Raw genomic sequence first — 12,180 nt, 5'->3', positions numbered from 1 at the left:
ATATAAAATTCTTCTACTTTGAATAAGTGGAAATTCAGTTCTATCACGACAGATTCTCTGCTTCAATTGTTGGATAATTGATAACGTGTTTAAATGTGAGGAACCAAGTTTAAAAATAAATCTTTAAATCTAGCTGTCATTTGACAGGTCACCAATCAAATATATGAAAAGGTATGAGGAAGCATGACAGATGACAAACTTCTTGTAGCTTACATCTCATGCAAGTATTATACAGAGAGTGAAAGGGGTGTGTATCATTCCTAAGCAGAGAACAATATGCATAAAAGTCCCTGACCAGATAGTTGTCAGAAACTGGACATGTGTCATAGAAAGAATCTCTCATTCCTCTTTTATTGCGGGAAAACAAATACAAACAACAACAACAACAACAACAACAAAAACCCAGCCTCTCTTCCACACCAAGGCCAAAACCAACTGCTTCCATCTTTTTTTATTCTCAGTACTGTGAAGGTATGCGTCATAAATGCTCCTCTGCACTGAATCACTGGATTCTGATGTTAATCAAAAGATCCCATGCAATACTTCAGAGCAGTCTGTGAGAGTCCTTGCTGACTTGTTGCCTACTAATTGTCCTAAGAACATAATTCAATTGCATTGTTTAGCTGCAACTGTCTGAAGTATTTCAGTATGCACAAAGGAAGCAGTCTGGGAAGCACTTCCTTACTTCGAAAATGAGCAAGCTAAGGTGATTTTGGAAAAGGTGAGAGATTAATGAGTACCTAAAAAATTGTACAAGTTAGCTAGTGGTGCCTTAAAATTATGCAATTTTAAAGAGGCACTGAACTGGTATTCTTTATATTTCTCTCCTTATTTTGCTTTTTCTGGAACTTCTACTATACAACCCAAAACATATACAGTTTCATGTTGTCACCATGAACAAGACCATAAAGAATTAAATAGTGAATGTGATTACACTTAAGTACTGCATCACCATGACTGGTTGTGGAGGTATTCCTGGCAGAAAACCACCATTCCCACCTACTGGCCTCTACTGTCATGGCATGGGAAAAACATAATTGTGCAATCTATTAGTATCAATAATCTTTTTTTTTTTTTTTTTTTTTTTTTTTTTTTTTTTTTTTGCTACATGGAGTATTTTTACTCTATTTTTTTTTTAACAGTCTTAATAGCTTTTGGATTCAGAATTATCAGTCTTTCTATAAGCAAAGATAATGACTCAGAATTTCTCTCCTTTAAGTGAAGCAAGAGAATTTGGAATAAAATGGCAAAGCAATATGTAGATGTAATAGGAACAGAACTAAAAACATAATTAAAACAAATAGCATACATTTTGAATTCTCCTCCTCTCTATGTTATTCTTACTTTGCCACAAGAAAACTTAGTTTATTCTTTGCTCATCAGCAAGAACCTTTCTGCATAATGTCTTAACACTTGTTCCTAAACATTGTCAATAATTAAAAGAGAAAAATATGAAATGTTTAACTGCATTTATGACCGCTGACTATTTTCTTTTTCAAACAAAAAAAATTTAAGTGTTGTTTTGACATACATGCAGGCAAAAGAAACCTCCTTCCATAATTACAGTTAATTTGAATTAGAAAATATAAATTCTAAAGTGTATTTAAACAGATTTGGAAATTATTTTTAATTAATTTATTTATTTTATACACGCAACATTAATGGCTAGGGGAAAAATGGATGTTTGGCAGTTGTTATCTGCTTAGGGAAGAGTTTGTGGGGTAAATGTAAGAGTAGAAGGATGTGTTTTATTATTCAGTGGCCTTCATCGGTACTGTGCTATAACTTTCTACAGGGCTGAAAAAATTTTGAAATCACTATCCACCCTGTGATTTATTTATTCATTTATTTAATTTAATTTACATTTCTCCATATTTTTATTTGAGAATGTAAAAATATTTTATAAAAACACGTTGGCGATAAAACAGCAAGCTTGCAGGCCAATTATTACATCCTATGTTTAAAAAAAAAAAAAAAAGTTAAGATGCAGAAAATTCAGCCTACTTTCTCAAATAATTAAAAAGAAAATGGCTGAAAGAATATTTAAGAGAAAATTTTATGTAGAAAAATGACTTCAGACAGTATCTTACAGTGTGAATAGAAGTCTGCAGTGAAAGAAATTCATTTTCTGAAAGTTTAAAGAACAAAAATAGGTGAGAAAGCTAAGACAACTGATTTCAGCTGAAGGTACAATCTTCCTCTCTTTATCCAGTTTCTGTATAATTGCCAGGGAACTGATTCAGATGAAAGGAAAATAGCAAGGAAAAGTGTTCTCATGCTCTGGTTCACATCACAACTCTGCTGATATTAGTGAGTAGGTAACACATAAGCAAACTCAGCAGGGTCAGAGAGAGAAAAAAGCAGGGACTGCACAGAGCAGTTGCCATTGGGAACATGAAAGTAGTCAGAAGTTAAGGAGGAGCCACGACTCCAAAAGGTTAATGTTCAATTTCTCCACTCAATTTGTATCTTTTGTGCTCTCATCTATTAATCAGATTCAGCTTGAACAAAATTTCACATAAATGGCAGTATGAGTGGATCACCAGGGGAAAACCACATCTCTCAAAAATAGGTTGCAGTCAAGTATCTGAAGATGCCTTGCATTATCAAAATTATATTTTTAATGACTTTGTCATGTCTACAGCTGAATTTCCACCAAGTGCTGGGACTACATCAATCTTAAATTGTGAGCAACCGAAATACCACTTTCTGAACATCTGAAGAGTTAGCTGTGTCAAGCAGTCATGGTATATCTGTATTGCAGCACCAGGTAAGAAATGAAAAATCAGTAGTTTGTTACTAAATCCAATCAAACAGGCAGATGTAGTGCTGTGGACCTTCTCCAAAACATTCAGTGATTACCCAGATTAGATGCAATTGATGAAATGAATATTCAAATAGACAGTCTGATCCTACAGAGACATGCAGATTGTGAGACCACAACTGGTCACAGAATGACACAAACTGGTCCTAGAATTCTTGCAAAATTTCTAAAATTTTACAAGAACTCTCTGGTAAGGAAGGATGGTCTACATCTGAATTTCTGAGATAAAAAACAATCTCTGTTTCCTGTAGCAATAAGATGTGAAAATGAGCTTTTAAGTAAAACTATTAATGCCAAGTGTTGTTATGAATGAAAGGTGTATGAGCGAATACTGTTTTGAGTAAACCTCATATATCCTGATGCAACAGCTCTCAACAAAAGATACTGAGAACTTTGTAAACTGGCTACACTTTCTGTGTCGAAAATCTTTCTTATCAACCAACTTTGGAATGAGATGTCAGGGTTTGTAGAGACACTAATGTTATTTTCAGGAATGCTCTGATGTAAGAAGTTCACTGGGGAGTACTTCATCTCAAGGCTGAGAAATGTTACTTCAAGAAACTATTAACAATTTTTATTTCTTGTTTTATGTGCTGAAGTTTGCTGTCAGTCTCCTCCACTTGAAAGATCTCTTACCTGCACTGAACTCGCTTCCTACTACTGCAGACAGGTAAAACTTTGATTCATATTTTGTTTTGAATTCTGTATAAGATAATCTTAAAGATGGTAGTAGACTTTATATAACAGAAATATAATAATATGTGTTTCATATAGCTGTTAAACAGATAATGTAGATAATTTGAAGTAGATTTCTGTAATGTTTGTTAGGACAAGGGGGTATGCCTTTCAACTAAAAAAGGGTAGATTTAGGTTTGATGTTAGGAAGAAACTTTTTACTGTGAGTGTGGTGAGGCACTGGCACAGGTTGTCCAGAGAATTGTGGTAGGTGTCAAATCCCTGGAGACATTTAAGGTCAGGCTGGACAGGGCTCTGAGCACCTGATGGCTGTAGGCATTCCTGCCCATCGCAGGGGAGTTGGTCTGGACTGCTTTTAAACATTCCTTCCAATGCAAAAGATTCTAAAATTTCATGATTCTAAAATAAGAAACTTCTAGAGAATCAAGTAGAGGGCCATAGAGGTTATTAAGGCCTGCAAGCATCTCCTTTATGAGGAAAGGCTGAGAGGGGGTCTGGGACTGGGACCTGGAACTGTTCAGCCTAGAGAAGACTGAGAGGGGGTCTTGTCAACACCTACATAAGTATCTAATGGGAGACTGTCAAGTGGATGGGGCCAGGCTTTTTTCAGTGGTTCCAGTGACAACATGAGGGGCAACAGGAATAAACTGCAATACAGAAAATTCCACAAAGATATGCAAAATAACTTCTTTACTGTGGGAGTGACAGAGCACTGGAATAGGCTGCTGAGAGCAATTGTGGAATCTCCTTCTTTGGACACCTTCTTGTGCAACCTACTGTAGGGAATCTGCTTTAGCAGGAGTTTGGACTAGGTGATCTCCAGATGTCCCTTCTAATCTGTGATTTTGCTGTGAAAAATTATAGACTTTTCAAATTATAACAAAACTTCTTAAAAAGAAGACAACACATAAGAATCAGGAAAAATGAAATCTTAAGCTAGTTTTTTGAGGAAGTCAATTTCATTCATGATTCAGACTTCAATTCATTACTGGGGAACAAAGATATATATCTTAATTCAATAATGATTTTAATTCTGAAGAAATTTATTTATTTTCTACTGGACCTTAGCATACTTCATAAACAGTAAAATCCTTGGACAAAGCATTGCTGTATAGTACTGTGTTCAGTTACACTTACTGTACACTTGTAGCTGTCCTCTGAAGACATTCCTTCCACGTGAGTTTTCAGCTTTACATTCATACATCCCTGCATCCTCTAGCTGAACATTAGGTATTTCAAGCACAGCTTGGGATTTTCTCAGACGAGCTTTACTTGGATTATGACCATTAACTTTCTTCCAAGAGATTGTTGGAACAGGGCTGAAATATTTAGTAAAATTTCTGTTAGCACTCTTTCACTATTAAGAATGTAGATTCTGTGATCCGGTAGTTTAAACATTTAATAATCTAAGGAGCAATAAAATATAACCACAATGAAGTTCATATATGCTTGATAAAGCTCACTTTCTGCAGGGAATCTTTAACAAATGGTTTCTTACATGGAATTTGTCTGTTTCATCCACAAGGGAGGCCAAGATCTTATTGAGATCAAATAAATCATTATAAGTGCTCTCTTTAGAGCTTCTTCAGAACTCTATGCTTTACTCCTGAACATATTCACTCTGTAGGTAAAAGAAAATAACAACTTCAAACACTAGATGAACTGAGAAAATTCCACCACTTCTTGATTTTCCTACCATAAACACGCAATCTTGGAGGTCAGTAATTGATACATCTGACCACATGTGGGATTTCAGTAACACTGTACTTAGGGTAAAATAAAGTGACCAAAGTCTTGCAGACCTTTACTGTTATAATATTAAGTTATAAAACTAGTTTGGTAGGTACCACTTCTGACTGAATTACATACTTGCTCCCTAGAGAGGAAGGGTTTATCACTGTAGCTTCCACAGAGGACTATGGGAAAGCTCCAATTTTTCATTTACAATCATACTGAGAGAAGAACTAGATTAGTTAATGTTTGACTTCATTCAACTTTCTTTTCAGACCAAGCACTCCTCATTTTACAGGATTTTTATTCCATGGTTTTCTGGTACATTTCTCTAAATATGGCAGTAGATACTTAGGGAAAAAAAAAAGAACTGTCCTTATTGTTTGACTGTGAGCTGTGAGCTATACTACTTCAGATAAAAGACAGGTGGACATTATACAAGAAAATGTAACAATTACATGTTGATTCTTTTTCATAAAAATATCTTGGATTCATTTGAATTGCTTTCAAGTCTTAACTTGGGTATGGATACAGTTGGATCTTGTGGGAGTATAGACTGGGATATACACTTGGCAGAGATTGAAATTTAAAGAATCTATTCACTTCTACTATAATTTGCTCTATTCAGCTGATGGGATTTGCTGCTGTTGTGTGAAGCTGTGGTAAACAAACAAACAAACCCTTTTCCCAATATTTAAAGCTGACTGATTTGATATACAACAAATACAGGTGTGGCAATGTCATGGTTTTGTGATTTTTGATTTTTGGTATTCCACATCATAACATCATGTAGTGCACTGGAAGTTAAAGTGTTAATGTTCCATTTCCGAGTACCTGTCCCTGTACATCACAGAAGTCATGGGATCTGGCCCCTCCTCTTTCTTGCTCGCTCTTACTGTTTTGCAGGGTGTGTGTGAGAGAGTGCTTCCTATCCATCCCAAGTTTTCAGGTTTGCTTGGACTTGGAAACTCTTTCTGTCTCCTATTTTACTTGATCTATTAGTCTCAATTTCAATTAGATTTGATTATATTGTGTTATCTTGCATTGCGATATCACAGTTAGTAAAATAAGTTTTCCTCCTTAGATTGTTGCCACTGTTCTGTTTTGCTTTTTTTCCTTGAGCCCAGCTCCCATCTCCCTTTTGCCTTTTCCTTCCCATTTTTAGGGGCTGGGAGGCCTACGGGCTTACTGCCCCCATGTCACAGGCACAGATTGATCTAGTTAATTCCGTGACAGACAATTATTGATGTTTATGGTTCTATTTATTTCTCAGCCAGCGAAAATTTGGGAAGTGAAAAACTGAAGTTGGGATCAGACTTTTGGCAGAGTTGCTCCAAATTCAAATGCCTTATTAAGATTAAAAAAATTCATAGACTCCTGACTGGATGTTAGTATCTCCTGAATGCCACAGAAATTCACTGAGTCTGTAAGCACAACAGCCTTTACAAAGTTTGTTTGTTGGCTAAAGTACAGTTTCTGGAATTGTATCCGCTATTTGTTTGAGTATATCAGAAACATAATCATTTAATAGCTTGTTGTGTTGATTACTTGGCAAAAGTTACTTCATTTTGAACATGTGTGGATTAATCTCTAAGATTTAGTTCCTACAATAGCTCTTTGTTCTTTCAAAATGGTTTTTATTACTGGTCCCTACAGAAGAAATCCATGAAGAATTTTTCATTTTTATCAAACACTACTTCATCCTGTTCCATTTTTAATATTAAAAATAAAAGGATACCTCTTTTTCTTTACAAAACCAATAAAACCTACTTTTTTTTTTTTTTTTTTTTTTTTTTAATTTTTTTTTATCTTTCCCATTTGATATTCCAGTTCATGGCTACATATTTTGATTTGCTTTCAAAATACAAGTAACTATCAAAATTACAGAATCATAGAATGGCTTGGGTTGGAATGGACCTCAAGGATCATCAAGCTCCAACCCTGCTACAGGCAGGGCCAGCAACTTCCCTATTTAATAATAGACCAGGCTGTCCAGAGCCCCATCCAACCAGGCCTTGAACATTTCCAGGGATGGAGTATCCACAGCCTCTCTAGGCAGCCTGTTCCAGCATCTCACCACTCTCATAGTAAAGAACTTCTCCATGACATCGAACCTAAATCCTTCCTTCAAGTTAAAACCATTTCCCCTTATTCTGCTATTATCTACCCTTTCAAAGAATTGACTCCCCTCCTTTTTTTAGACTCCCTTTTGGTACTGGAAGGAATTATTTTGATATGTTAGAAGTAGCACAAAACAAAAATATTATTTTTTTTTTTCATATTTCTAATTCCACATTTCACTTTGATGCTCAAAGTCAGTCTTTCTTTAGTGACTTCATGGAGATTTCACAAGAACTGTTTTGGATTCATCATGGAGTATGAACTGTTTACATGCTTGTACTCTTTCTATATATAATATAATTATGCCATGCTTACTGGTTGCAAAACAGCAGTTCTAGCCAGGCAAATATTAAGTAACCATTATTGATTGCAAGACTGGCGTACAGTGTAAATTCTTCGTGCTGGTACAGTGCAGTACTACTCAATAACTGCTGTTTTATGAACAAGTTAAGTGGGCAAGTATAATCTATTTTGCACCATAATATTGCCATGCGTTGCCCATAATTCAGGCCTTCTGCCCTACTAACAGTAAAACAATGAGAACAACAACAACAAAAAAAGCTGAGGTATGTCTTCTATTGTCTTGGAAGAAAACTGGTTCAATACATCAGAATGATAAATGGAATTTTTCATGGTACATATTTCCATGAAACAATGAAGCTATAAACTTTTATTGTCTCATTTAGCTGTTACAAGATTATTCTGAAATTCAAGTGTTCAGAAAATTTCCTTTAAATTTATTTTAAATTTTTGAAATTTGCTTTAGTGTGAGCTACAGAAAATAAGTGTGTATAACATGGCAAATAAAAAAGAAACTAGATATTCTCTGGGTCATTAGGAAATATATTTTAAAAATTCCCTTTTTTCTTCATCAGTATGAAGTAGTAAGTGGAATTTTTCAAGGAGGAAGAATTACTTTAGAGTGTAGATGTAATGATTTTCAAAGGAAAGTACATCCAAACAGCAAATCATTATTCACAGACATCTTGTAGCTCTGCTTAAGGAAGCTTCTTATTTTCCTTGCATAACTCACAAGTGAGGTATGAATTTTACATCTGAAATAAAAAAATATCTGTGCCTATTTGCCTTTGTGACTCGTGTGAGTATAAAATGAAAGTATGAAAAATATCTGGGCAAGGATGTGAAAGAATAAAATTATGACTGTTCTAGAAAACTCACAAGATCTACCATGAAAGCTAACTAAAATTTGTGATCATCAACAAAATATTGTCCATCTTTTCAAATGATCCACAGCTTAATTTATTTATTTTTAAAACAACTGACAATAAAAGTATCACATTGAGTTTATATATAATAATATAATATGCAAAATTTTAAAATCTTGTAATAACTATAATTTATTTGAGTCTAAGCAGATAATGTATGGGAATATTGGTTACTTGTTGAGTATGTAAAATGACTCACATTTAATTCCTTTGAGTACTTTAACACAACTTTCAGTTAAACTAAAGATAAGCTTTCTTCTCACTTTTGGAAGGTGTTTAATCTTGCTGATAAATCTTAGCATCATTGGGAAAAAATAAATTAACCATTTAATTCCAAAATACTATCATTAACCTTCCTATTTTTTTGAGCTGAAAAAAAATTCAGAGGTAATCTGTGACTGTGGTAGCCATTACGGCAATTTTGTTCACTTTGGTTTTTAAGAAAATACAAGTTATAATTTTGTATTCCTATCTAGAAGAGAATGTAAGTGCAACATTTCAGCAAAATATTATTTAGGATAAATGCTCTTGAATTTGTTGGGAATATTCACAAGTCTCATTAGAAATAGAAGTGCTATGAAAAACATATATGAAGAAATTTCATACACTTTTTGTTTACCAATTTAATCTGAAATAAAAATATTTTTGGAAATTTAAAATACTTCTTCTGCTGATCTAAATTTCTAATTTTCAGCTGCAAATATAAATAAATAAATAAAGGTCATCTAGTCCAGCTCCCCTGCAATGAACAGGGACATCTACAGCTAGATCAGGTGCTCAGGGCCCTGTCCAACCTGACCTTGAATGTCTCCAGGGATTGGGCATCTACCACCTCCATGGGCAATCTGTTCCATTTTTGTGTCTACATTTAGAAGTTAGAGAATGGCATTAAATCAGAGAAATCATAACACCAAGGCTAGGTAATGACAAATTTAGTGGAAAATGCTGAACAGCTCCTGTGAATTCAACTTTGGTCATACTGCAAAATTCCTTACTCTGCTTACTCATCATTAAATAATGGATGTTACATCATGGAATAGAGGAGCAATGAATTATTTACTATTGTTAAATATGGACAAAGTTCATTTTTTTCTTCATTCATCCTGTGATTTTTTTTTTAGTCTTTTTATAATCTCTATCTCAATTTGCTGTCTGGAGATACTTTGAAGTGGACACATTATTATATGTTTATAAATTTATAAGGACATAAAAACAGTTAAGATGTCATAAGCCATTGACTTGGATATGGTTATGTAAACAGCATATGAGAAAATTTGAAATGTAAAAATCATATATGACATCTGTTGTGTGAATATAGGAGATAATGCATGAAGAATCTACAAATTGCAAGAAATTCTTTCCTTCTGATCCTTTCAACTTCTGACACAGAGAGAAATCCAACATATGTGCTTCTGGGTAGTAAATTTGGAATGTAAACGGAAGCAGGCAGATTTCTGCAGCATAAGCGTTTCATTCTTGTCCTCAATTTGAAGGTCACCTTTCATAGAAGCTAAAAGCAACCATTCACAAAAATTCTCCTTTGTCTTTAAATATAAATCAAGGTTGTCTAAATTACCAAACAGAGTTTTCAGTTACATTTGCAAGTTTTCTTTGGTGGTCCTTGGAGAGAAAGAGAAGGAACTGGTAATACTGATTCTTCATGACTGATGTCTTATTGATAGGGACTTGCAGCTTGCTGGGATTGATTTTTTTCCATTTTTCTAATGTCATATGATAAAAGCAATTAAATCTAAATAACAAAATGTAAGTATAAAGCACTTAGTCAGAGTGAGGCAGAATGAGGCCTGGGAGTGCTACCTGGGATTTACCAAAGAATCTTTATTACATTACTATGAATGATTCCAATATTTGCAACATTATAAAGTCTATTCAAGAGAAAATCTTCTCAAAGGAGTGTAGAAATAAATCTAACTTGAAAAACGGGAACTAAATCCAATCCTACTCTAGCACCTTATATGAATTCTTACTGTAGATTAAAAATGAACTTTAAATTGATGGAAGTCTAAGATTTATTTGACATTAAAAGTATGTACTATGGAAGGAAACAAATCTTAGATCTGCTCCTGTCTTATATAAAGAAATTGAGCATCAAAGAGGTATGTTCACATTTAAAAAGGTTCCTTCTTCTAATCAAAAGTCTGTCTCCAGGTGGAAGGACATCTCTACGAATAAAAATGACAAGTACTTTTTTATTGAGTGCACTCATTTACCTCTTGGGATTGTTTTGTTATCAGTGAATGTGCAGAGTAGATTTCACAGCTTTCATATTTGGCACTCAATATAATTAATTAACAAAAACTGCTTTCGAGACTGAGAAGTGGTGTGAAAGGGCATAGAGGAGCATGAATTTCTGTCATATGGGTTTTAGAAACATATATTTGTATATGATTTTTTTTCTCTAGCTTGCAGTTTAATGTTAGTCAAATCTTTTCACTATTTTATATTAATATTTCCATGTTATAAGAGCAAGCAGACATTTTACAGATCTGTGATCTGTACATGAAAAGATCATTTTTGAAACTGAAAGCAAATTGCTATCTATGGAATTCTGCATTATGATTTGCCTAATATTTGACAGTCCTAACATTCTTGCTTGTTTTGTTCCCCTGGTACTTCTCCTATTTGCAAAGAAAAAAAACAAGCAAGCATACAGTATTTGAATCTCTAGTTCCACAAGCAATTGAATATGTACTAACTAGAATGATTTGTTCCATTTAATGCAAGCCAGGGATCTTGCATTTTGAGTATAATAACACATATAAAAGTTAAGTCAAAATTAGCTTTCAATTCACTTGCAAATTATATATTAAAAACTTCTTAGTATTCCTCAATCTCCCACCCTTCATTTTTCACTGTAGTGATTTATCATATCTTTTCATGCTTCATTTTGGCCAGCAGCTCCTGTGTAGGAGGTGACAGTTTATGTGTTATTGTCCGAGGAATAGTGGAAATGAGAGCTGTAAATGTGCACTAAATGTTTTGAAAACGGACTCATCTATAGTATCACAAGTATCTCTGTTTATCACTGTTGTCATAGGAAGAGGCAAGGACTATCTCATGTTCATGGGAAAGTACAAAGAGACACAGTATCTAAAAGAGGAGCAGTTTCAGGGGTTGAAAATTTTTTTCACTTTTGACAGCATTTCTGAACTATGTCTCCAACTGCCACCATGGTATAAAGATCTGAGATCATACCCCATGGCTAACACTACTGCCAGTGTTGGAGGGAAGAGCTACTGATGTAATCTACTTGAACTTTTGTAAGGTTTTTGATACAGTCCACCATAATGTATTTACCTCTAAATTGGAGGGATATGGGTACAATTAATAGAAATGGCTAGATTGCCATATCCAAAGTGTTATAGTCAGTAACTCGGTGTCTAAATGGACAACAGTGATGTGTGGTGTCCCTCAAGGACACAAGCACTTCTGAGTCAGGACAAGTACAATGCAATATCTTAATTGTGGGATTGAGTGCATCCTCAGTAAGTGTGCTGATGAAGCCAAGTTGAGTGGTGCCATAGACATGCCAGAGAAACCTTAACAGGTTTGAGAGGAGAA

The 12,180-nt window shown here is 34.4% G+C and overlaps 1 protein-coding gene across 3 annotated transcripts in view; it reads right to left on the bottom strand.

Annotated features, from left to right (window-relative positions):
• The window catches only part of CNTN5 (contactin 5), a 579,795-nt gene that overhangs the window by 122,904 nt on the left and 444,711 nt on the right, over positions 1 to 12,180 (bottom strand). For all 3 annotated transcript variants that reach the window (XM_052670906.1, XM_052670908.1, XM_052670907.1), the window contains one exon: positions 4,658 to 4,839. In XM_052670906.1, the coding sequence (XP_052526866.1) occupies positions 4,658 to 4,839 (182 nt within the window). The remainder of the gene's footprint in view (positions 1 to 4,657; positions 4,840 to 12,180) is intronic.

This window comes from Tympanuchus pallidicinctus, unplaced genomic scaffold (assembly GCF_026119805.1).
Source record: "Tympanuchus pallidicinctus isolate F22 unplaced genomic scaffold, pur_lepc_1.0 scaffold11, whole genome shotgun sequence".
Classification (NCBI taxonomy): Eukaryota; Metazoa; Chordata; class Aves; order Galliformes; family Phasianidae; genus Tympanuchus; species Tympanuchus pallidicinctus.
The sequence above is the reverse complement of the archived record's forward strand: the minus strand, read 5'-3'. Positions and strand labels throughout refer to the sequence as shown.